Source organism: Phocoena sinus, chromosome 6, assembly GCF_008692025.1.
Source record: "Phocoena sinus isolate mPhoSin1 chromosome 6, mPhoSin1.pri, whole genome shotgun sequence".
Classification (NCBI taxonomy): Eukaryota; Metazoa; Chordata; class Mammalia; order Artiodactyla; family Phocoenidae; genus Phocoena; species Phocoena sinus.
In genome coordinates, this window is record NC_045768.1 from 34,036,602 (window position 1) to 34,063,985 (window position 27,384).

The window sequence follows — 27,384 nt, forward strand, 5'->3', positions numbered from 1 at the left end:
GCGCAGCCGGGTGGACGGGAGTGACTTACTCCCGCCCTCAGATCGCACGTGGGGGTGGCTGATGTAAGACCCGCCTCGGGAGCTTCCCCGCCCGCAGCTAAGCTGAGACCCCGGGGTCCCTCCTCGACGCGCCCGGAGGCGGGTCTCCAGCCCGCGCTTGGACGTTTGCCGGGAGGGCTGAGGGGGGACTTTACAGCCTGGCTGAGGGGGTACCTAAGGCCAAGTCCTTCCGCGGAGGCTCGGCCTGGCCAGCCCGACACCCGCGAAGGCGGGAGACTTGTAGAGAGCGCGGGACGAGGGCTTTCGGGTTCACCTCCCGCTCCTCCGCACCGTGTGGGGCCAACAGCCCGAGCCCCGCGTCTCCTTGACCGTGTGGGGCTGGAAGTGCTGCGAGGATCCTCGTCGGGGGCAGAATCGCGGCGGCCCCGCGTTCTACCGCGTGGCACCGGGCGGAGTCGGCCTTCGTGGCCGGCGGGGACACGGCAGCCCCGGCCGCTTGCCCAAGCCACAGGGGAGCCGAGCGTCCCCAAGTCCGGGAGAATCTCCCTGGGTTTTCTAACATTTAAATATAGGTTAGCGAAGGCAGCAATTAGCATCTCTAATGGGGCCTCGGAGTTTACAGTTTCTTCGAAGACTTTTATCTCGTTTATTTTTAAGGGCACCCCTGTGAGGTGTGTGGATTCTCGATGGTCTCCATTTCGGGGATTGGCAGGTAGCCTTTGTAATGGGCTGGCTCAGAGAGCTCCCTGAGAGACAGGGTTAGAGCACTAAGTCGGCTTTGCAGACCTCAGAGAAATAATGTTACATTCAGCTTAAAATAAGTAAATACGTCACGTGTCAAATCAGATACCATCTTAATTCTAGTATGGACAAGAGACTCCAAGATTGAGAACAATTTATGAAGAGAGAAAAACTTACAATTCTATGCATTAACCTAAGGTTTTCTTCAAGTTAAGAAAGACTGTGCTCTTCCATTTCACCTAAGTTCATTTAGTGGCAAACAAAACTACCTATATCAATTTTTAAAATATCAAATGCATTAAAATGTCAAAGCAAAAAAGTTTTAGAAGGATTATGGAAAAAGGCAAAAAAAAAAAAACCTTTCTAGTATGTTGTTTCCTGAGTCTTGTATTTAAAATGTTAGTCTCAGCAGTCATCTCTGTGACGGGAAAATGATGAGGGAAGTGCTCTTCGGGATGTTACACTAGGTCTGTAACTGTAAGGTTATGAGAACCGCAGGGCCATGAGATGAAGGCTTTTACAAAAAAACTAGCAAATTAGTTCCATGAGCTAACAAGCAATGATTGAGCATCCACTTTTAGGGCTTAATACGTTCTTTCTAATTTAATGCTCAGACGACCCTGTGAAGTAGTTTGTATTTTAGTCGTTTTACAGATGAGGAACTGAAGCTGTGTGGCCAACAAGAGGTGGAGCTAGGGTTTAAACCCAGATGGGTCTGACTCCAAGGCCTGTGTCTCTTCTGCTACACTATCAGTCTGTGTGGAATGAAATCGTAGCATGGGGGTCTGCTGTGAAACAGTAGGTTGGGAACAATTGTAGAGAGGCTTTAATACCAAACAGAGGCTGCAGGCGCCATCTTGTAGGTAAAGGGGAGATGCTGAAGGAGACTGGGACGTGGTAGCTCTGTGCTAGAGAGAGTGGGAACCTGGTGGCTTGTGGGGGAGGTGATATCAATCCTTAGGGAGAAACAGGGCAGAATCTTGGGATCCTGTCCTCTCTTTATGACCAACTCAACGGTATGAGGGCTCACAAGATAAATGTGTGTTTTATAAGATTAAGCTACAAAGTAATTAATAAACATAGCCACAATGTGCAGCAAATAAAAAGAAAGCAAAAGAGCCAGAAGAGAGACTACAGACCCGGCACTGTCCCTTCTGACACAGCCGGTGCTGGCATGCACCTCTGTGAACAAAGAGCGTGTGTTCCAGTGACATGCTTCTTTGTCAGGGGCTTCACTGCCAAAGGCATAAATAACACAGGCAGAACAGGGTGTGTCTCACTGCCCTGCCAACATCTTCCACTGGACTGTCAGTCCACAGGCCTGAAGGGGCTGTTGTCACAACTGTCCTGGTTGTGAATATTGCTGTACTTAACATCATTCTGTGTATGCATCTGGGTGTGAGAAAGAAGTAGAATATTGAACTGTATCTAAGCTGCAGTCATTATCATGATTTTGGATTTATGGATTTGAAGGACTGGAAGGGAATAAGGAAAAGCGAAAACATCTTAGTTTGTGAGGGAGTCTGAACTATGGGTAAATCTCTTTTACTTCCATTGATTTAATGTTTACCTAATAAGTAATACAGATACCAAACAATGCCTGGTTTTGGCACTCCTTTGACCCTTAAAACTGCTTGTTAATCAGAATGTGTGTATTCCAGTAAGCTCCAAAATGTCTGAGAACACTCGGAGCTAGTTTGTAGCTCCTTGGATCTGCTCTCCACCCCACTGCCTCAGCAACGTCATCAGATGATCAGAGCCTTCCACAAACTTTGTGTCTGTGAACAGACTTCAGCAAATCTGAAGATGAAACAGGCCCACTCAGGCATTGGCTTAACTGGCCTTGAAACCAGTTTAGCAGAATCGGCACCTTTTCTCTTTAAGAAAGACAGTATATGAAGGTGATGCATAAGATGGGGTGAAGAAATCATTACTCTAAATATTAAACACTTCCATTCTTTCCCTCCTCTCCCATACACATTTGCATACACTGGTAAATCCGTCCGCTGAGTCTCCACAGTATGGTCTGTGTGCCTGTTATAGCAGCTAGGCAACACGTGGGAGTTGTTGAAGGATCTAAATTCTCAGCGAGACTGTGAGCTCATACAAATATTTCTGGATGATATGAATGGAGAGCAGGAGCCTGGGGCCATCTTTAGAACATAGGTGCCCTGCAAATGTGTTATGTTGAAATAATGTCACATGTACTCAAAAATATTACCTAGAAACAGCTGAGACACTGAGACAAACGGAGAGAGGAGGGCAAATAGTTGGGTGAAAATGGGTTAAGGAATAAGATCCTGTTAGTCACCAGATGGTAAAAAAAAAAATGAGGAGGGGAAAGTGTCAGGTGTGCAGGCAGCTGCAGGTTCAGTAAGGGGCCCCTGCCAAGACAGCCAGATTCCGTTCTGCTCTCTGAAACAGCTGTAGGTGCGTGGCCTTCCTGGGGCAGCAAGGAAGAGCTATGACCACCAAGAGTCGGGTTTAACATTTACTAAACACTATCCTTATGCCAAGTACTGTGCTTGGGACTTTTGTGTACATTGCATCTCAGTTAATCCTGGCACCAGCTCACGGGGACAAGACTATAATTCCCTTTTATTGTTTAGGAAACAGGCTTAGCAAAGCCAAGTGGAACTCACATAGCTAGTAAGAACCTGGATTTCTCTGTCATTAAAATCTCACTGTAATTCATTCTCATTACTTTGATCCACTAGTCTTCACAACTGCTTCTGAAAACTTTGATCCACTAGTCCTCACAACTGCTTCTGAAAAGCCTTTTTGTTTTCTCTGCTTTAAGAAGATTTACATGCTCAAGGAGGGGGTGCAGAGGAAGTTAAAAAAAAGAAAAAACTAAAGAAAATATTAAAATTTAAAATTAGATTCCTACTATTGAAACATATCCACCATTAAGGTGTATATCCTTGCAGTTTTTTTTTTCTATATTATACATAGTTTTTAAGAAAACAATATTGGGGGGACTTCGCTGGCAGTCCAGGGGTTAAGACGCTGCGCTTCCACTGCAGGGGGCGCGGGTTCCATCCCTGGTTGGGGAACTAAGACCCGCATGCCACGTGACGCAGCCACAAAATTTAATAAGAAAATTATGTTTCACGATTAAAAAAAAACAATATTGGGATCAGATTGAAGATTTTTGCTTGAAACTTGTTTTTCCAGCTAACACTATGGTAAGTAATGAGTTAATACTCATGACAAATATGAGTGTTAACTTTGCTCAATGTTTTTCTCTTTTTAGAGATGGACTCTAGTAATGTGGGAATCCACTCCATCACTTACAGGCTGTGTGCTTTGGGACAAACCACATAACCTCTAGGAGCCTCAGGCTGCTTATTTCGGGGGACTGTTATGAGGATTACACATGATCCTGTGGGTGAAGCTCCTACCTGGCGCTGTGCCTGGCACTCTCTCTGTGCCCCAGTCACAGTTGCTGCAAGGCAGAGTCCCTCCCTTCTAAGCAGAGGCCCAGAGCTTGCTAGCCTCCTCAGGGGTTATCGAAGTTCTGCTGTGGCCATTAGTCTTCCACTTCTGCTCCATGCCCTTCATCTCCTGTAGTTACCTTGCCCTTTTGGCTGAGGGATGGGCTCACCTCAAACCAATGTAAGTTGTTTTATTTATTTATTTATAATTTATTTATTTATTGGTTGCACAGAGTTGCTGGAGGGATCTTAGTTCCCCGACCAGGGATTGAACCCGGGCCACCACAGTGAAAGTGCTGAGTCCTAACCACTGGACCGCCAGGGAATTCTCTAATCAATGTAAGTTTTGATTTTCAAAAAGGGTGGACTCATTTTCTGTTTCATGCAGGCCTTGGTCTCTCTTGAGTAACTGAGAACATACTCCTGGAAAATATCTGTGTGGCCCCGCGGTGTTGGACATCCCTCTCCTCCATAATTAGCCAGCATCCCCGCCATCTGGACTCACTCATACCTCACAGGGATTTCCTTGTCCACACAGAACTAAGATTGATCCAAGAGCCCTGCTCCCGCTGACCGAACTCTACCATCTGCTCTCAAGCTTGCTTTGCCAGCTCCTGCCCAGCCAGGGGCCCCTCAGTGGGCATGCAAGGTGGTTTGTGTGCACCCTAATTTGCTAGTCTCTTATTTTGGTAAAGGCCCAAAGTCCCAAATACCCTCACACTCTGCTTCTTCCTTGAAAAGCAGGGCAGCCGGTTTCCTGATTTCTTTATGTTTATTTATGCACGTACTACAGAAAACTTGGAAACTATACTTAACCAGAAAAAGAAAAAAAAGAAAAAGAAGAAGAAAGAAAAAGAAAAGAAAAATCTCAGTTCAGAGCTAAACACTGCTCACGTTTTGGTGTCTATTCTTCCAGTCTTTTCTCTACACACATATGGCACTTTCTCAAGTCTCAGATTGCCAGAAGCCTCATCTCATTAATAACAGCTTTTCAGGCAGGCAGGGAGGGGGGAACCACTACATTAAATATTCATATTGATTGTAAGAGACATTTTTATTTCAGAAATAGTAAGGTGGAAAAAAAGTATCACAGTACCTAGGAAATAGGGTGTATATTACATTAAAAAAATTTTAAGTGGGATACTATAACCTGCTTTTTTCAGTTAACATATTATGAAAATATTTCCATACCATTGAATAGTCTTTTACAATATATATTCCTTGAGGACATTCTTCTACAAAATGAAAATAGCTTTTCTTTTTCTGAATATAAAGACAATATATATTCATGTAGCAAATGCATAAAATGCACCAAAAGTATAAAGAAGAAAATACAAGCCAGCCAAAATCCCATTACCTAGCAGCAACCACTGTTAACATTTTTGTTAACAGTGAGCTATTTCTATGAATGTAGATGCATAAGTAAAATATATTATAAAGTGGAATACTACTATAAAGAGCACTTTGTAACATGCTTTTATTTTTCACTTAGCAGTAGGTCACAGGAATTGCTCCAAGTCAATAAATCATTTCATCATTTTTAAAGTCTGCATCATATTTCATTGTACAGATGAAATGGTAGCACAATTTATTCACCTAGTCTTTTACTGATAGACATTTAGGTTACTTCCAGTTGTTCACCATTGTACGTAACATCTTCCTTGAAATAAATGCCTAGAAGTCCAACTCCTGAATCAGAGTACATATTTTTCAAATCGGATATACATGACAAATTGCCCTTCAGACGCTGTTCCTCTTTTATGCTCCCATTGGCAGGGTGTAAGACTTCCCCTCAGTCTTGCCTAAACTGGGTATTATCTTTTAAAAATCTTTGTCAATCATTTTTCAACTAATGTCAAGGTTGAAAACCTAAGGGTGCCAAGACAATTCAATGTGAAAGAATAGTCTTTTAAACAAAATGTGCTTGGACTCATATAGCCATATGCAAAAGAAAGAAGTTGAACCTCTGCCTCACACCATATATAAAAATTAACTCAAAATGGACCACAGACTTAAATACAAGAGCTGGAACTATAAGACTCAGGAAACCTAGGAGTAAATCTTCATGACCTTGTATTAGGCAAAGCTTTCTTAGATATGACACCAAAAGCACAACAAGCCAAAGAGGAAAGAGATAAATTGGACTTAATCAAAATTTAAAACTTTCGTGCTTCAAATGATACCATCAAGAAAGTGAAAAGACAATGCATGGAATGAGAGAAAATATTTATGAATCATATATCTAATAAGGGACTTGTATCCAGAATAGATAAAGAACTATTAGAGCTCAACAACAAAAAGACAAATAACCCAATTAAAAATGGGCAGAGAATTTGAATAGACATTTCTCCAAAGAAGATATACAAATGGCCAATAAGCACAAAAAGAAGCTTAATGTTTTTAGGCATTCGGGAAATGATAATCAAAACCACAATGAGATACCACTTTGCACTTACTAGGATGCCTATAATTAAAATGATGGACAACAAGTGTTGGTGAGGATGTGGAAAAATTGGAACCCTTGTGCATTGCTTGTGAGAATGTAAAATGGTGCAGCTGCTGTGGAAAACAGCTTGGCAGTTCCTCAAAAACTTAAACATAGAGCCAGCAGTTTCACTGTTAGTTATATACCCAAGAGAATAAAAATGTATGTCCATATGAAATTTGTACATGAATGTTTATAGCAGCAATATTCATAATTGTCATAAATTGGAAACAACCGAAATGTCCATAAACTGGACATTTTGGTTGTTTATCCATAACAGAATAGATAAACAAAGTGTAGTATATACATACAATGGAATTTTTTTCAGACATGAGAAGGAATAAAGTACTGATATGTGCTTCAACATGGATGAACCTTAAAAATATTATGTTAGCTGAAAGAAGTCAGACAAGATGACCACATAGTGTATGACTCCATTTATATGGAATGTCTAAAAAAAGCAAATCCATAGAGACAGAAAATAGATTAGTGGTCGCCAAGGGCTGGGAGTAATAGGGAGTGACTTCTAATGAGTATGGGGTTTCTTTTTGGGATAACAGGAATGCTCTGGAATTTGATAGTAGTGATGGTTGCACAACTCTCTGAACATACTAAAAACTACTGAATTGTACACTTTAGAAGTGAACTTTATGGTAACTGAGTTACATCTCAATAAAACTGTAAAAAATGTTTATCAATTAGGTAAGATGACAATGATATCTCATCTTTAATTTGTACTTGTTTATATAACTAATGGGGCTGAATATTTTTTCAGGTATTTATAAGGAATTTGTTTTCCTTTATAAGTTACCTGTTTATGTCCTGTTGGTATTTTAAAATTATTTATTAATAAGTGCTCTGTATATATTAAGAATATTAACCCTTAGTCTGACATTCATGTTCAAACTATTTTCCCCACTTGTTGTTTGCTTTTAAAATTTTATTTATGTATGTATATATACATACACAAACACACATACGGGGGGGTGATGAAGAAAAATTTCAAATTTTTATTTAGGATAAAATTGATCTTTATGTTTATTGCTCTCATGTCATGAGAGCCTTCCCCACCCCAAGACTATATCAACATTCACCTATATTTTCATCTGATACTTCTGGTTTCATTTTTATGTGAAATCTATAATCTATATAGATTAATATTTTAATGTATGCCTTGAAGTAAAGGTCTAATTTTCTTTATTTTTAATGGTTAGCTACTTGTCCCAATACCATCCATGTGTTAAGTAATCATCTTTCCCCCAATGAACATGAAATGTGACCCTTAACACATACTAAGTTCTTACATATTCTTAAGTCTATTTCTGGACCTCCTTCTCTGTTCACTTATTTTTCTATCTCACCAGTACCCCTCTGGGACAGTTTAGCAAATGGAAAGCCAGTGGACAAATGACAGAAGACCAGAAGTTTATTCTCTGGAGACATGGGCTCAGAGCGGCACTGGACTTGGGGACACCAGGCCCAGGTGAGAGTGCATCTCCATTAACCATGTAGGTAAGTAGAAGACATACCTTTCAGAATGCACAGTGCCACCACTAGTCCTATGCTACCCTCCATGTTATCTCCCTCCCTATTTATTATCATTCTTCCCCGGAAGAATACACAGTTGACCCTTGTTTTTTTGGCCTCACTATGCGGCGTGTGGGATCTTAGTTCCCTGACCAGGGGTTGAAACTGTGCCCCCTGCAGTGGAAGTGTGGAGTCTTAACCACTGGACAGCCAGGGAAATCCCCACGCTTGACCCTTGAACAATGCAGGTTCGTACTGTGGGGGACCACTTATACGTGAATTCTTTTTCAATAAATACAAATTACAGTCCTATACAATATAAGGTTCATTGAATCCGTGGATGCAGATTGGATGTGGAGGGCCAACTGTAAAGTTATACATGGATTTTCAACTTCAGGGAGGATTGGCAACCCTAACCCTTGTGTTGTTCAAGAGTCAGCTGTACCATCAGTCAAGATGTAAAATGATATCAGAAGGATTTCTGGTTAGTCATGATGGATTTAACTCATATGCTTATCTCCACATCCTCCCAAATCCTTAAAAGGATTTAAAGATAAAGTTGAGGAAATTTTCCCAGAAAGTAGAACAAAAACGTAATGAAATATACTAAATGACAAATAAAATCAAAGGATCAGTCCAGGAGGTCCAATATCCGACTAATCAGAGTTCAAGAAAGAGAGAAAAAATCAAATGGAGGGAATTAAGTGGAAGTCTACATCCCAAATGGCGAGATACCCCTCCAACTCCCCTTTCCCCACTTAGTTCCAGAATGCTAATAGCTAATCTCCAAAGGCAGGAGATTGGAGGATTCTTTTCTGAGGAAAGTGACTGGTTTATTTTTTATTTTTTAAAAATATTTATTTTTGGCTGCGTTGGGTCTTTGTTTCTGTGCGTGGGCTTTCTCTAGTTGCGGTGAGCAGGGGCTACTTTTCGTTGACGTGCATGGGCTTCTCATTGCGGTGGCTTCTCTTGTTGCAGAGCACGGGCTCTAGGCACGCGGGCTTCAGTAGTTGTGGCTCGCAGGCTCTAGAGCGCAGACTTAGTAATTGTGGTGCATGAGCTTAGTTGCTCTGCGGCATGTGGGATCTTCCCGGCCCAGGGATTGAACCCATGTCCCCTGCATTGGCAGGCGGATTCTTAACCACTGTGCCACGAGGCAAGTCCAAAGTGACTGGTTTAAGAGTGAACATCTAAGATAACCAAATTTCTTTTATTTTAGCTATAGTTTCCAAGGGCACTTTTTTGTCTCTATAATTATTCATTTTTCATAGCATCCTGTTTTTATTTCGTTGCTGTAACATCTCTTCTCTTTGAGAAGATAAAGTTTTATTCTGATATCTGAATTGTCTCCATTTTCTCCAAGTTCCTTTTTACTAGCTCAGATTTCTGGCTCTAGTGTTAGAGTCTGTTAACCCAAAACAATAAAACAGCCGGTTATTTTACCAGCAAAACGAGTTTATTTGGGAGCAGCAAAGAATTGCACCTCAGGACACACAACTACGGTGAACCACGTGCAAGTCTAGTTAAGAAAAAGAAAGGAGACTCTTTTATAGAGAAGGGGAAATTGGGAGTGGCTGTTAAAAACAAAAAGTCCATTGGAGGAAACTGGGACTTTGAAGTATAGTGGCCTTTCACTGGCTGAGCTGTTGCCAGGCAAGGAGAAATCTTTCTTCCTCCCAAGGTGGTATAGTAGTGTCACTTCTTGCTAGAGATGCAAGGTAGGTCTCTACCTGTCAGGATCTCTATGGATGTTGCGTGGTATGTACATGAGAGCTCCCCCTCTGGCCTCCCAGCTCCATTTTAGTGAGATTTCCTTTTGTTAATTTTCACAAGTCTTTCCTGAGTATCTGACCATCCTTGAATGTCCGTTCATATTTACGAGAGAGGGGCTAAACAGATGACTGGAAGCGCTGATGTACTGATAGGTCTTAGAGACTTGTGGGTATCACTCCATGGTGATCAGGAAGCAAGCAGGCATTTCCATTGAGAGGCCTCCAAATGCCAGTATTTTCAGTACCTACGGCTGTAAAGGATGAAATTATCAAGCAATAATACAACACAATTCCTTTGGATTTCCAGGTTGAAATGGCCCATCAAGGCATATTATAATGAAAATCAGAAAACCAGAGATCCTGAAAGTGTCCTAAGAGAGAAAAAAGTCATAATGAGGGCTTCCCTGGTGGCGCAGTGGTTGAGAGTCCGCCTGCCGATGCAGGGCACACGGGTTTGTGCCCCGGTCCGGGAAGATCCCACATGCCGCGGAGCGGCTGTGCCCGTGAGCCATGGCCGCTGAGCCTGTGCATCCGGAGCCTGTGCTCCGCAGCGGGAGAGCCACGACAGTGAGAGGCCCGCGTACCGCAAAAAACAAAACAAAACAAAACAAAACAAAAAAAGTCAAAATGAAAGAATCAAAAATCAAAATGATATGAGACTTAATAGACCACGGGGAACTAGAAGACAGTGGAGGAATTGATGCCTTCTGAGGAAATTCTGAGGAAAAGGATCCTCCTCTTAGAACCTAACACACAGCCAAACTGTCATTCAAGAGTGAGAGAAGAATAAAAATATTTTCAGACATTCAAGATCTCAAAATATTAACCCTCCACGCACCCTTTCTCAGGAAGCTACTGGAGAATACCCTCCCTTAAGGGTAGCTGTAGTGGGCCTCCAGGACAACCGAATACAGATGGAAACAGAGGACAGGGGCTCCAGGAGGTATGCTGGAAAATAAACATGAAGATTACCTCCTGTGCAGCCGCATTGAGAGGTGACTTTGCAGCTTTGACAGAGAAATGAAAACAATAAAAAGAGGTCATTCTTAACTCCAGGAAAAATAAAAAGTTGTACAAGAAATATAATTACAATATGTTATATGGCTCATCTGTAAACATTATGTAGTCACATAACATAAATAACCAACACTGAAAGGAGGTGGGAAGTCAAAGCTGTGTGGGAGTGAGGACCTGAGAACTAAATCCTTATTTTTCATAGTAGGAAGTCAATATTTAATGTTCAAAAAACATTGGATGTAATATAACCACATTATTTATATAAAAGAAGGCAGACACCAGAGACGACAGCTAGAAGAATTGAAGTTGCTCTCTCTGGAGAAGAGGGAGGAAAGTGGGAGGGGCCAGGCAGGAGCATGCTGTTTTGGTAACAAGCTCCGTAGTAGTCTTTTTTTGCGTTTAAAACTCTCTCCTTGTATTTCTCGGAAACAAATGAAATTTAAATCAAAAAGCTTGCGAGCTGTTAGAGGTGGCCCCTGACAGTGGGTGTGGATGCTGGGAAAAGGTGTTCTGCCTGCCTGAGATCTATTCCGAAAGGGCTGGAGGTCCCCAGAGCCCAGAGGACAGACGGTGTGGGAGAGGCCAAGGGCCTTTACGCCTTTTCTGGGGCACTCTGCTCCTGGGATGGAGGTGAGTGTGATAGGGGCTCAAAATTGGGTTGGATTTTCTTCATACAGCTGCAACGTGCACTTTATAAGGGTAGAGATGTTGCCAAGACTCTGACATTACATTTCTGTCAGATTTTGTACAGTGTTGGGAGATTCCTAATTTCCCGATGTCTTCAAATGTGTTTTATTTTTTTTTAACATCTTTATTGGAGTATAATTGCTTTCCAATGGTGTGTTAGTTTCTGCTTTATAACAAAGTGAATCAGCTATACATATACATATATCCCCATATCTCTTCCCTCTTGCGTCTCCCTCCCTCTCACCCCTCTGATGTGTTTTAGAGAGAAGTTGAGAGAGTGCAGGGGGCCACTCAGAAGCCACTGTGTTTGGACATCTGGGTTCTTCTTTCTACAACAGCCTGAGCAGGTCAGCCTCCCTCTCACTCTTTTTTTCTCCTCTCTCTTTCTCTCTCTCTTAAATTGAGGAGTAATTACAGTAAAATGCACAGATGTTAAGCATATAATTGGTGAGTTTTAACAAAGGTGTTCACCAACACCCCAATCAAGATAGAAAGCACTGCTATCGTATCCCCCTGTATCCCTTCCAGTGCCCCATCAGAGGCAACACTTGTTCTAAATTATATCCCCAAGAGACGATTTTGCGCGTTCTTGGACTTCATATGAATGAAATCATACACCTGTACTCTCGTGTGTCCGACTTCTTTCCCTCAACATATTTTTGAGATTCATCTGGGTTGTTGAATGCATCAGTAACTCATTTCTTTTTTTGATGAGTACGATTCCAGTGTATGAATAACATTGCTATTTATTCATTTTCTTAACAAGTCTCTTCTTTCTCAAGACCGGCCTTGTTTCTGAGCTGGAGCAAGTCTTCTTTACATGACCCTTTTTACTAACACACTAATGAGGTTGTTTCCACTGAGTGGAGTTGAAAGATTAAAATTTAGGCTTTATGAAGGACCAGCATCATTTACCCACATGTTATAAATGGAAATTGGATGTAATACATGCTCATTTAGGTTGAAGCTATTTGTGCACCAGGAGACCAATTAAAAGCCTGTGACAATAACTCAATGTGAGGTAACTGAAGTTTGCACCAGAGTTTTTGCTGTGAAAAGAGAAAGGGAGGAGCAGATGGGATAAATATTTCACAGGAAAACTTGACAGGGCTTTGTGACAGATTAGGTGTATGAGATGAAGGGGCAGGATGAAACAAATGCTATTTCTGGGTGGACATCTGCCTGGTGGGTCCCTCTTCCCTTTCACCTTGGGCCAGTCACTCCCTCTGAAAGCTCTGTCCTGTTGGGAAGTTTAAGGAGCTCTGATTCAGTGGCTCAGCCTGCCTTCCATGCCCACTTGTACCTTCTATACACACCTCGCAGCTATTGAAAGGCATAGTGAAATTGCGGAAAGAACACTGAGTTTGGACTTGGTTAGTTTTTCATTCTTTCACTTGCTTAGGCTCCCTAAGTCTCAGTTTCCTCATAGGTGAAATGAAGGTGAGTAAATATCCCCACCCTACCAGATCGTTTTGAGAATCAAGGGAGGTGACTTCAAATTTCTTATAATGGTTCACAAGAAACTAATAAGAGAAATCACCTGTAGGGGGGGTATGAGGGATGGGGGAAGAAGTGGGAGTTAAACTTTTAGTGAACACCTTTTTTTTTTTTAACCATGTGAGCATATTACCTTTTAAAAATAAAATCCTAAACAGAATCAAATAACCTATCTCTACAAATGATTAGGCATTCTAGACTGCTGAAAAGGACAGAGCCTGGCTACCTCCTGTCTGTGAGAATCTTGAGGCCCATTAGCCCAGAAGTCCTATCACTCCAGGATAGCTGACAATAGCAAATTATTTCACCTTAATGACAAAAAATGGGTTTTGGGTTGCAGTGAGAGAACTCTGCTCCGAGAGTAAGGAGATCTGGATCCTGATCCTGGCTTTTCTGTGTCATTCAGGTGTGTTCCTTCTCTTCTCTGTGTCTTCTATTGAATGAAAGAGTAAGACTGCATGATCTTTGAGATGCTTCCAGCTCTGACATGCTAGAATATACTGCTAACTTCTAAGCAACAGAGGGTCTCATAATGTGATATCTGTAAAGGATTTGCTGGTGACATTTTTGTATCTAAGACAGGAGCAGGGCAAAGAATCACGTGCTTCTCTTTTCACCTTTTATTTCCTTTGATACTGAAGTACCCAGAAGAAATGAGTCAAATGGAGTGTGTTTTCCAGAAAAGAAAATTGAGCTGTGTTTCAGTAGAACTGTTGGTGCAATCCCATTGCTGTTTGCTACTGACATTAGCCAAAGGGTGTATCAGTGGTATTTTATGTATACACGGCACTTTACATGGATAAAGTTATAACCACTCTATATGGATAAAGTGGATCCACTTTATATGGATATCTACTTTATATGGATAAAATTCCTATTCAATGAATAGGAACTCAAAGATCATATAGTTCAAATTCTAACAAGACTCAAACAATGGCCTTTGGGGCTTCCCTGGTGGCTCAGTGGTTGAGAATCCGCCTGCCAATGCAGGGGACATGGGTTCGAGCCCTGGCCTGGGAAGATCCCACATGCCGCGGAGCAACTAGGCCTGTGAGCCACAACTACTGAACCTGTGCATCTGGAGCTTGTGCTCCGCAACAAGAGAGGCCGTGACAGTGAGAGGCCCGTGCACCGCGATGAAGAGTGGCCCCCGCTCGCCGCAACTAGAGAAAGCCCTCACACAGAAACGAAGACCCAACACAGCCAAAAATAATAAATAAATTAAAAAACAAACAAACAAAAAATCAATGGCCTTTGTTGCCAAGGAACTCATCTCCTGAGGTGCTTCATTCCGTTTTCATCTTGCTCAAATCTTTAGGAAACTGTTCCTTAGGTTGAGCTGAAATCTTGACTTCATGATCACTATTAGTGCCAGCTTAGCTCTCTGGGGCTACAAACTACACCTATGTTCTCTCTGGCCAAGGTTGCAAACTGCTGAAATGCAGGCAGTATTAGACCATGACTTGTTGGCTCTTAATAGTGTTTTAAAATATCTCAATTAGTTTTCGACATTAAAACATCATGAGTTTTTTGTTTGTTTGTTTACATAAACTGTTTGTGACTTTTCTGGAAAGATCAAAAGGTCTGTGCAGCTGCCTCCCCAATATGATTCTTCCCTTTTTAGTAAACAATTCAAGGCTTTGTTCCAGTCCCTATCCTCTCTGGCTCAGCCTATGTGCTGTTGGGAGAGGCTGATCCCACCCCTGGTTCTAGAACAGGGCATGCAAACTAGTCCTAATTCATCAGCATAGCCCTACCTTTTGTCACCTTTGTTGATTCAGAAACAAGCACTGCTTCAAGACTGGGTTCCTTGGAAACAGAATCTGAGATAGAGAGCTGCATGCAGAAGGCTTACTGAGGAGTGTCCTTAGGACACACACCTATGGGGACCTGAAGAAGACAAGGGTGGGGGTGGAGAGAAGCCGACCAGCAAAGTAGGTGCAATGTAGTTACAACCAAAGCCTCAGCTGATCCCAGGAACTCAGGAATGGGGATGGCCCTTCAGAGTTGTCCCAAACTTAAGTAAGGGTGCCAGACATTTGTATTCCCACATCAGCCAGTCACAGGCCTCAGGCTGCACCCTGGAAGGGGGTGTAAAACCTTGGGGGAAGTGGTTTCCTAAGGCTCAGAGCAAGACTATTCCCAGCAGCTGAGGGATTCATGTGTTGCCCCAGAAGAGGGGACCTGGGCTGAGCCCCATAGTATTTCCTACAGGCATAAGACTCAATCCAGATTAATAGAGATTTGCTAGGACTCCTGAGAAAGAGGCTTCCAGAAGTGACCTGTATCTCTTTGGATATGGACAAGGAGCTCTGGGACTTGTCCTTAGCCATCTCACATCAAGGTCAGCTTTGATAACATTGGTGCTCTGCTGAATCAAACCAACCCTGAAGCTTAAATTACCTGGACTTTTAGTGTGAGCTTCATCGTTAAGTCAGTTTTCTGGTTGTGTTTTAATTACTTACAAATGAACATACTTTGACACATTCTGCATTGCAGAGCTACATTCCCTGGCAATAACCCGCTGAATAGCAGCTGCCTCCCTTTAAGATGGGTCACTTGGTTTCCAGTTTACTAGTGCCCACTTGGCTTTTAGAGGTGGTAGCCGAGAGCTAAATCCTAGTCTTCTAATAATATGAAGTCAATAGATAATGTCTAAAGTGGAAAAACCAAGACATAGAACAGAGCATGTGTCTATAAATATGAGGTAAACATCAGAAGAAATAGCTAAAAGTGTTGGCAGCAGTTGCCTCTGGGGAGCTCGGTCAGGGTGGGATGGGACAAGGCACTGCAACTGGTTTTTGTGGGAAGCTTTGAAGCGCTCTTTAATTTGAAACTCTGTGTATTCCCTGTTGCTAATGCATGCCCTGGGGCATCTTGCCCTGCTCTGGGACTCTCCCGTCTCCTAGCTCTCTTGCCTTCCTCTGGCCTTTCTTCTGGTTAGGGGGTTTCCTAAATGCTGGTTGATAATCATCTTAAGCAACCCTTTCTCGCTTTATTATCTTATGCATTCTATCCGCTCCTGGGAGACTTTGTTCCCTACTCCTGATCTCTCCTCTTTAGCTCCTGATCCCTATTTCTTCCACAGGATCACCTTGGAATCCCCCTGCCCTATATCCAACTTGCATGAGGAGGTAACCAAGGTCTCTCCTAGCCCTAACATGCTATGAGGTCTGAAAAATTATATGGAAACATTTAACAAGTCATAAGAATGGATCTCTTTCATTTACTTAATATCATTAGCCATTTTTTTCTTTTGTCATGTTGACTGAAAAAATGCACAACATAAAAGTTGAGAATTATGTTTTATTTGGCTAACAAAACTGAGGATGAAAGCCCAGGACGAAACCTCTCAGATAGCTCTGAGAGACTGCTCTGAGGAGGTAAGGGAGGAGCCGGGATATAGAGGAGTATTTGCAGCAAAGAGCAGGTAGTCAGAACTCCAAAAGATTACTGTTTTTCGTTTTAATGCTTTACTTATTTATTTTTGGACTGATTTTTACTGTGGTAAAATTTATATAACATAAAGTTCACCATTTTAACCATTTAAAATTATACAATCCAGTAGCATTTAGTTATGAAACCACCACCACTACTTAGTTCCAGAACATTTTCATCACCCCGAGGGAAATCCCGTACCCATTAAGCAGTCGCTCCACCTTCTGGCCTCCCCTTACCCTGGGCAGCTCCTTATCTGCTTTCTGTCTCTATAGATTTGCCTATTTTGGACATTTCATATAAGTTGAGTCATATAATTTGAAGTCTTTCAATACTGTGAAAAAGCCAAGTAACATCTTAATATTATTAGGAAAATAATTTTGATCTTATGGACCTCCTGGAAGAGTCTCAGGATCCCCCAGAGATCTGCAGAGCAGACTTTGAGAACTGCTGGTCTAGGTCATCCAAGGTGTGGGGCACCAACCAGCTCCCCATTACAGCTTCTCTCCCAGCACAAGGTGATTGTCATGTCCCCACGTCCAACCTGAGGCCTCCACACCTCAGCTTCTCATTTCCCGTGAAAACTCGGTCGGCCACTTCCTGCAAAGTTGAGATTACAATGGATTCACATTCAAACTGCCCAGAGGAACCAAACAACCAAATGGGAACACGTTTTTATAAGTTATAAATCTGAATGTGGTAAGAAACTATACCACAAACTGGTTTCCGGTAAAATTCTGATCACTTCCTGCCACTGTCATTACATTTTATAATCACAGTAGTTACCTTTTACCTGTGATGAGAGGTGTCATGTACTTTTGAATATCAAGCAGCAGCCATGCCATAAATTGCTAGCCCCTTTTTCCTCTAATGATCACAGCTTATTTTATTCTTCAAATATTCTTCTCAGAGTAATCATCACGCTTATTATACAGCATATTCAAATGTTACTGCATACATTGAACTCATGCTATTGTGAGACCCATTTGCTCGGGAGCTAAAATTGTGTTGCCATTCTGCTTGGTGCTAGAGGTTCTGTGCTCGAAACCGGTTTTCCACATACGAGGAGCCCAGGTTATTTAACAAGAATGTGAGCTTGAATGAGGAGTTAACACTTAGTATAGAACCTGGAAGCTAAATGGGATCAGCATGTATGGGGCCTACACATTTTGAATTAGCTATCCATCACTGTGGAGACAATCAATATTTGAGCAGACTGGCTTTGGGGCATGTTTAACATCGTTTCTGCAGGGTCTGTACCAAACTCTGCCTCTGCAGGTTAAACTGCCCAAATCACAGCTCTGACAACTGGAAACATTTTCCTCATACTGAGCTGAAATCTGCTAGAGTTTTCGCTCATTTTTTTAAAAAATTTCTTTCCATCTTTCACTCGTTTGTTTTTGCTCTGCCCTCTGGAGCCACTTAAAGCATGCCTGCTTTCTGTTCTGTGACTGCCCTTTAGAGATTTAGGACAGTGACCTTGTCCCCATGGTCTGCTCTTGTAAGGCTCAATTGTCCCAGGTCCTTATAGGACAGGTTACCAGTCCCTTTACCACTGTGGTCATTCAGCTTGTCAATGTTCACCCTTTAAAAAAAGAGTGAGGTGCTCAGAATCTGAAACAGTGATCAACGTGTGGTCTGGTCAGGGTGGAATTGAGCACGTCTCTGTTGGATGTGAATTCTCTTGTTGGATATGATTCTATTAGTGCTTTCCAAGAGGATATTATTGCCTTTCTTGTTATCCGTTACTGATTCCTAATTAGCTAAAACTACCAAGTCTTCTAAGCCATATATTGGTACTTAGGCAATTAGCCATTTAGACCCCAAAGCAGGATCTGAGATTTGTCACCATTACACTGCATCCTGTTAAATTTGGCCCAATGCTTTGGCCTATCAAGACCCTTTTTTGTATCCTGAATCTATCCTTTCCATCCACAGGTGTAATCAATCTATCAATATTGCTATCTGTATATAAATCAAAGTTAAAAAGGCCTGACAGAAAAGGCCTCAAGATGGAGCCCAGAGACCTCAAATCAAAGTATTTGTTCAACCAGTTATAAGCCTCCCTCCCCAGCCCCAATATATACACCTCCATCCTCCAACTGTTCCATCCTCTAACTCAAGCTGTCAGGGAGGGAAAACACCAAAGAATATTTCAGGTTACTAACTAGCTGGTTAAAGTGGCCTAGAAAAGAAACTGAGGAAAAGAAGGGAGGGAGAGGATAAGGCCTGGTGGAGAGCCCAACGTGGCAGGACAGGTTCTCTGAAGTTACTTCCTCTAGGCCCACACTCCAGCACAGGTTGGGGAGGTATTAAGGTATGAGTCAAATGGAAGATAGTCCAGGGTTCTGCTGTGATGAGAGAGAGAGGAAATCAATAATCAGGAAACAGGTCCAATGTTGGAAGCTAGAAGATAGTCAATTAGTATATCAACCTGGAGGGACTAGGCAGAAGAGAACAGAGACAGGCGTGGAGAATGAAGCAAAGAATAAACGTGAGAAACAGAATATAGGCTTGCTAAGTGGGCTTCAGAGCTGTGCTGTTCAACATGGTGGCCACTAGCTACAGGTGGCTATTTTAATTTAAATTCATAAGAATTAAATTAAAAAATCAGTTCCTGGGACTTCCCTGGTGGCGCAGTGGTTAAGAATCCACCTGCCAATGCAGGGGACGTGGGCTCGAGCTTTGGTCTGGGAAGATCCCACATGCCGCGGAGCAACTAAGCCTGTGAGCCACAACTACTGAAGCTTGCGCGCCTAAAGCCCGTGCTCTGCAACAAGAAAAGCCACTGCAATGAGAAGCCTGCGCACCACAATGAAGAGTAACCACCACTCGCCGAAACTAGAGAAAGCCCGCACAGGGCAACAAAGACCCAACGCAGCCAAAAATAAATAAATGAATGAATGAATGAATAAATAAATAAATAAATAATTTAAAAATAACATTAAAAAAAATCAGTTCCTCCGTCACATTAGCCACATTTAGAGTGTTCCATAGTCACATGTGACTAGTGGCTACCATATTGGATCATACAGAAGAACATTCCCATCATTGTGGAAAGTTCTATTGGACAGCTCTGCTCTAGAACATTCTAGGTGTACTTCTAAAAAAGGGCCAAAGGTAGGATATCATTTTAATGTGCTTATTTTTCCTTTGCTTTCTTCAAGACCCAGCTCATATATCAATTCTTCTGGGAATTTGCCACATGTGTGGTCTGTGACGGTATGCTATAGGCAGCCAAGCATTCTGAGCTATGCAGTTCTTTGTGGTAATGCGTGGATCTAGCTAGGACTTAGTATGGAGATCCTGGCATAGCTATTTGTCAATCCTTAACCAAAATGTGGCCTTTCTCTATCTGGGGAAGGCATCCTCCTTGACAAAGCAATTAGCTTTGGGGCAGGAGGGAAAGGAGGGAAACACTGGCCTAGCCAGCCAGTTCTGTTGAATCCACTTCTGTAGCTGTAAAAATAATTTGTAATGAAAGCTTTTGACCTCCTGTCCATAAACATTACATAGGCCATCTCGGCCAGGCCATCAAGAAATGGAGGTCAGGGTGTGATTTGCTTGATACAAGATATCTTGTCATCTTACCTGTGGACCCTCACTAAATTTTTAGTCTGCTGTCTTTCTCTTTCAATTTTCTGTGCTGGAGCTCTTAGAATTTCTCATAATAAGATGTCATTTCTACCTTCTAAATCTCTCTAGAATCTGTGCTTTCCTTTAATACCCTCAGTGAATTTATCTTCTCTCTCCTTTCCCACCCAGACCCCTTGTTGTCACCTAAATGCTCTAAGAACATTACCTGATTATGGCATTCTCCACCCTAAAACCCCTCAGTGGCTCCCCATGACATCATAAAAGCCTCTCTTTGGGCCCCCAGCTACCTCTCTGGTTTCAAATCTTTCCATTCCCTGGTGTGAAGCACACATTCCAGCTTCTCTGTTACTGTGCCCAGAACCAAGATGCCTTTTCACATCTCTGTGCCTTTGTATACTCACCTCCCTCTGTCTGAAATGAGCCCCCCACCACCTTTAATCCCCCTGGAGAATTTCTACACTCTTGTTAAGGTAACATTTAAATCTTATCTCTTCTGAGAAGCCCAGCCTGAGCCCTCAGACAGACTTAAGTGATCCATCAACTGTGCCCAAACGCTGTGTGGGCTTTGGTCATAACCCAGTCTGTATATGACACTCATGAGTCTGTTTCTCCCACTAAACTGTGAGGTCTCAAGGGCAGGCAGCACATCTGACTCATCTCTTACCCACTGTGGCAAGCACAGGACCTGACTCACAACAAACACTTACTAAATGCCTGTTAGAATGAACAATAATCTGTACCATTATGAGGTTATGCTATGAGGGTCCTCTGTGTGGAGCTGCCGGGCTCCTTAGGGTTCACCCTTGCTGATAGAGGCCTAGGGCCAAGTGGCACTGGTAGCTGAGGATGTGCAGAAAAGCAAAAGGCCTGCAGCTGCTCCCACTGAAAGCCTCCCTGTATGCGTGCAGCTCGTTCCCTCTCAGACTTTGCGACTCGCACAAGCCCATTCCTTGTCTTTCATGAAAAAAACACAGGACCCCTTGGAGAATGTTCCTGTAGGGACCCATCTGTGGGTGATTCTATGGGGGAGAATTATGGGCAAGGGGGAGAAACATCTTAATAGAATGGAGAGGGATGAAACATTGCTACTCTTGCTTAGCATTGGGATGTCGCTCGAGGGGAATGTAGGAGCTGGTAGCAACACTTCTTATGTTTTAGAAAGTACCCTGTGGTTACCAAAACCTTCCACTTTTATCATCTTCTTGAGCCTGTTATCCACCCTGAGGGGCAGGCAAGACAGAGCTGGGGTTCTTTGTAGATAAGGGAACTAATATCCAGAGAGGTGAAGTGACTTGCCCAAGGTCATGTTTTGAGCAAAGGCCCACAAAAATGAAGTGACTTTCTCAGAGTTGTGAAGTAATATTCAGAACTATAACATATGGGGTTACTTGTAAAAATTTCTGCGGGTTTTAAACTATTTATTTATTTACTTTTGCCTGCGTTGGGTCTTTGTTGCTGCGCGTGGGCTTTCTCTAGTTGAGGCAAGCGGGGGCTACCCTTCGTTGTGGTGCGCAGGCTTCTCATTGCAGTGGCTTCTCTTGCTGCAGATCACAGGCTCTAGGAGCGTGGGCTTCAGTAGTTGTGTCACGCAGGCTCAGTAGTTGTGGCTCGCGGGCTTAGTTGCTCCACGGCACATGGGATCTTCCCGGACCAGGAAGAACCCATGTTCCCCTGCATCGGCAGGCGGATTCTTAACCACTGCGCCACCAGGGAAGTCCCTCTGTGGGGTTTTCTTTAATAAAATTTTTGAAATCAGAAACATTTTCTGGTAAATTGAGTCCACACAGGGCTTTCAGACATCTCTTGGGAAATTTGACTAGATGACATTGAAGATTTCTTCAAGCGGTGAAATTCTATGAAATTTAGTGTTTACTGTGTCCCAGGTTCACTTAACTCCATAAAGTACAATTACCAGTTTGCAAGTAATTTACAAAACAAAGAGCTCTCCTGCCCAGTCAAGCATCACTGTCTGACTTACTAGAAAGTCTCAAGCCCATTACTTACATATTGTATCACCTACTCATCAATCTCTTCTTTCCACTCCTACTCCCTACACTGTAGCAACTCTATTACTTGATCAGTTGTTCACTTCCTCTGTCAGAGATAACTAGGATTTAGAGCTAAAGGCATAATTTCTATATAAGACTAGAAAGCAGAACTGTTGTGTCTTATTGAGATCTTAATTTAATTCCCATTAAAGGGGAATTGAATTGACTGGATTAGTGAAGTTTCATTCTACTCATTCCTCCTCAGAGAGACGACTGAATCCATGTGGGTGCCATATTTGGTAGTGGGATATGGGAATGGAGTTTTCCATAGATCAGGGTAGGCGTAGGATTTTCTAGAAAGGAAAATCTGTCTTGGTTGGATGGACCAAGTTATTTAAATTCTGCCTGATAATTCTGTCCAGTCTCTTTGCATGAGCACAAAGTATTGTACACCCATCTGAACTGGGTAAAAACAGAAGTTAATAGCAGCTCTGTGGAAATAGATACCCTACTTATCTTCTGATCCAAGAGTCCAGGCTCTATCTGCAGCACCACACACTCTTCAGGGTGATAATTGCTCCTATTAGTTAGTGTTTCCTGAGAAGTGAAGCATAGTATCCAATTTTAATAATGAAGGCTATGGCAGTAATAACATGTAACATCCTATTTTATTTTCATCAAGAAGACCAAGCCCATCAGATAGAAGGATTATGGGTAATTCTGGGTATTGCTGGCAGTCTCTGAAGATGGCAATTCTGTCTGGGTTTAATTTCTCTCTTGATTACCAAGAACATTTTGATACTTAAGAATAGATGTGCTTGTTGCTGACAGGGAGGGGAGGGCTCATTACAAAGTGCTGGGGCAGACCTGCACCCTCTTTTCTTCCAGTGGAACATCAGACTTTGCTACATGACTCCCACACAGGTGTCTATCACAGCTGAGCAACTCTGGCTTCCCTAAAATGAGAGTGCTAACAATAAAAGGTGACAATACAGAACATAAAGAAGCACAAAGGAAGTCTTCATCCTCACGTTGAACTTGCCCAGGATATATGCTGATGAAATCAGATCTGATCACATGCTGAGCTCCATCTGTTAAAGGTGCTCACAGCCACTTAGGAGAATGCCAGGGAAGAAAGACCTGACAATACATTTTCTGCCTGCTAAAGTAACTCCTTCTCTTCTCTCTGGCTAAAAATACAACCAAAGTGTCACTAAAACACACACACACACACACACACACACACACACACACACACCACACAAACCCAAAATACAAGAAAGCCTAACATTTGTTGAACAGATTGTGTCAGAATATCAATTAGCTAAGTGTTTGGTATGCAGACATCCCCGGTGCGAACTCACCCAGAGGAGGACTTGCAGGGAGGGGGAGCGGAGAGTGTCAGAGAATTAGGGAGCAAGGCAGGCTGCCTCCAAGGGAAAGTGCTTGGAACCAAAGCTCAAGACCTTGTTGACAGGTGAGAATGGTGCAATTGCCTTTTACGTCCACCTAGTGGCAGAGTTCTAGCCAGAGTCATCGCTACCTCAACTGGTTCAGGTGACGACCATTTACTTGGACGTATAATATAACATTCAGCACTGGCGCTGAACCATTTGGAAGGCTGCAGTTCTTCAGCAGTGTTCACTTTTGGGCAGGGACTCATCTAGGTTATGCTAACTCTAAACTTCAAGCCCAGGGGATAGAATCTGCTGGAAGCAGGGAGTTGAAGTTTCCAAATTAATAAGACTAAAGCATCATGTTAGGTTCTAGTACATATTCTATGCCCGAGTAGCTAAAACTCCAAGGAGTGAATAAAGAGCAAAAATAGGAGAGGTTAGCATTCAAATAGAGACCCTGTGGAGAGTAGCTGACATGAATAACAGTGGGTCAGTGGCAGGCCAGGGAGTGAATGGAGTCTTTTGCTCTGTCCCTTTTGAATTATAAAACAGTTCCTGCAAAGGGCAGTTTGGTTTTAGGATAATTTGGACATGATCTAGAAATTCTGTGAAATGAAAAGGATTCACTGATTACATAGGCCAGCATTTTCCAAGAGGTGATATGCATTCATTCCACTTGGGGCAGTGCAGATAATTTCAGATGAAACATCTTTTACTTTAATAGTTCAGTACTTATTTTAACGTACCTTAGAAGAATTATAATTTGTTATACCACAAACCTGTGATTTCACAGGTGATATTGTTGGTTTTCCATTTACATTGGTGATATAAAATTTCCATTTTAAATACTTTTAGGAAAAATGTTTATTTGAAGGAAAACATTAAGTAAATAATAATACAGAAGATGTTATTACAAGAATATGGCAAAAATCATGAAGAGAGAATGTAACAATTGGAAAGTTTGGGAAATACTTCATCAAACCAGGGGACAAGGTAGATTGACTTGTAGACAGAAGAGTTCGGAATAGCAGGCAGGTAAAGGGAAAATGATAGAACTCTCAGAGGATCTGGATTCCGGTTCCAGCTGCCACTAGGCCTGTGTGACATTGGCCCCCTCTGGATCTCCTTATCTATAAAATAACTCTCATGCCTTGCTTAGCTTTATTATTTAGCAGTTCTATTTCACTTACTGTTATTGAGATTATGAACAATCATAATGACAGCCAGAGCAGTAAGGTCTGCTATGTGCCAGATTCTTTCCAATAGTCATCATTCTTAATCCTCATAATAGTCATGAAAGGTAGGTGTTATAATACCCATTCCATACGTGAGGGAATTGAGGGTGGAAGATCCTGGCCACACAGAGCCTGATTTGAATGAACTTAGGTCTGACTCTGGAGCCTGTGTTTGTTCCCCTGAGCCTGGTTGCATCATAGCAGTTAATTCCTATTCACTCTCAAAACTAAGCTCAAGATCACCTATTCCAGTAAGACTGCTTTGACCTTATCTCTTCATCTGGGTTAGATGTCCCTCCTCTGTGTTCCCTTAATTTTCTATGTATGCTGTTTTTCCTATTTGCCTTTATATTCCCAGCACCCTACACACTTTTGGGACACAGATTATATAGTCAACAAATTGCAGAAAGAGGGAGAAGATGAGGGAGAGGGAAATGGGAAAGAAAGGAGAGAGAGAGGATCAAAAAAGAATATATATTGCTGCCTTATTTTATTAAATATGAAAGAAGTAGAATTGAGAGGCAGGAGAGCAAGGAGGTTAAGCATATGGCCTCCTAGATCCAAACCACCCAGCTTTGCCACTTACTAGGTGTTTGACTTAGGGCGCAGGTTCAATACCTGTGCTTCAGTTTCTTCATCTACAAAATAGGGATATTAGTAATACCTACCTTAAAAGCTGTTGTAAAGACTAAATGAACTATCATATATAAAGTACTTAGAAGACCGCCTGGAATATGATAAGCAGGTGCTCAATAAATATTGTCTATCATTATTATTTCTGTGAAATTAATAAAAGGGGAAAAGCTTAACACTAGTGTAAAGTGAAAAAACCACATAATACTATTACACACATAGAGCCTCATCATTTTTCCAATTCTACTTGTTGACCAATGCAGAGTGATTTCAAGGCAGTTATGAATAAAGAGGATTATAGCTAGAGGATACACAATATAATATCTTTATCTTTCTGCTTCTATGACAGCAGAATTAAGCACTCCACCTCTACTCTTAGAATGTTTGGAAATATTGATGTTAAAATTATCATACTGTATTCTAAATTCAGATTTACTTATTGTCTATCACCCTCAATTAGACTGAGTTCCTTGGAGGAAAAGACTCCTGTTTGATTCTTCTCTATGTCTCCAATTCTTAGTAAAGGGGCTGGCAAGAAATAAATGTTCAATAATGTTTGCTGAATGGACATTATAGAAAAGAAGTGTACATGTGAACAATAAAATAAATATTATGTGATATTTATCATACAAGAGGCTCAGATCAAGTGACACTATAGCTCAAAAAGGAGAGATCACCTCTATGTAGGAAAAGGTAGTAGAAAAGAATGGTTAAATCTGTGAATTTTAGAGTCAGACTGCTTTGGTTTTGAGATGTAACTACAGCACCTGTGAGCTTATGTGACCTTGGGATGTAACCTAACTTCTTTAAACCTTAATTTCCTTATCAGTGAAATGGGGATAATATTAGTTAGAAGAACTCAATGAGATAATGTTTGTAACATGTCAGGTACCTATTATGTGTTTGTAGAGTAGCTAATATATCATCATCATCATCACCAAAGGCTTTGTGATGGGGGCACTCACCATCTGGATGGGCAGACACAAGTGAAGAGCACTGAAGAGCAAGAAAGGTGTGAATAAAGGTACTGTGGGTGTTAGAAAGAATCAAAGCCAAACAGGGAGGGCAAGTGGCACTATTTAATTGGAATATTGGGTATTTTCAGGAAAGTAATGGGAGACAAGATTGGGAAGTTGGCTTTAAATGCCAGACTGACAAGTTTAGTCTTTATTCTACACATACTACTGAGACTTTATGGGATTCTAAGTGGGGTAGAGACCAGTTCTGAGCCAGTTTTATGGGGAATGTTCTGGCTGTGCAGGACAATCTGGGGAAGGTGAGGGGAGATAGAAGAAAATAAACCACTTAGGAAGCTTCTCCAATACTTCCAATGAGAAGTTGAGGTCCCCCTCTGGGATGGTGGTATGGGAAAGGAAAAGAGGGAATAAGCATGTGGGACATTGGGAAGAATAAACTCAGAACTGTGTCCAACTGGATGTGAGAAGCAAAGTGAGGAGGCAGAGGCAAAGACAATTCTGCACTGGATTGCCAATTAGAACTGGATGTCCAGGAACAAGGTGCCACTCTTCTATAGTAGAATAGTTAAGAGTGGCAGAAATAAAGCGTAGGAGAGACTGGTTTTAGGGGGAAGATATATTTGCTTTTTTTTTTTTTTTTCCACTCCGTGGCATGTGGGATCCTGCCAGACCGGGGCACGAACCCGTGTCCCCTGCATCGCCAGGCGGACTCTCAACCACTGTGCCACCAGGGAAGCCCTATATTTGCTTTTTGCTATGCTAAGTTTAAGGTGCAGTGGGATATTCAGGTAAAGAATGATATTCAAGAGACACTTGAAAATGTGATTTTTCAACTCAGACTGGTAATTATTTAGAAGATATCTGCATAAAGGTAATAGCTAAAGGTATACAGTTGGATTGACTGTCTAAGAGTGAGAGAGAAAAGACTCAGAGGAGTCATCCTTGGGAAGTACTTC

The 27,384-nt window shown here is 42.0% G+C and overlaps 1 protein-coding gene across 3 annotated transcripts in view; it reads left to right on the forward strand.

The window, feature by feature from the left end:
* The first annotated feature begins 4,478 nt into the window (after positions 1–4,478).
* The window catches only part of HEMGN (hemogen), a 41,319-nt gene continuing 18,413 nt past the window's right edge, over positions 4,479–27,384 (forward strand). The window contains exons 1-2 of one of the 3 annotated variants that reach the window (XM_032636341.1): positions 4,479–4,517; positions 8,028–8,175. Coding sequence is in view for 1 of the 3 variants with exons in the window: in XM_032636340.1 (XP_032492231.1) it covers positions 8,071–8,146 (76 nt within the window). In the remaining 2 variants the exon portion in view is untranslated. Of the gene's footprint in view, positions 4,518–8,027; positions 8,176–26,363; positions 26,476–27,384 lie in introns of those variants that run through there. The other 2 variants (XM_032636340.1, XM_032636342.1) reach the window with 2 other exon arrangements.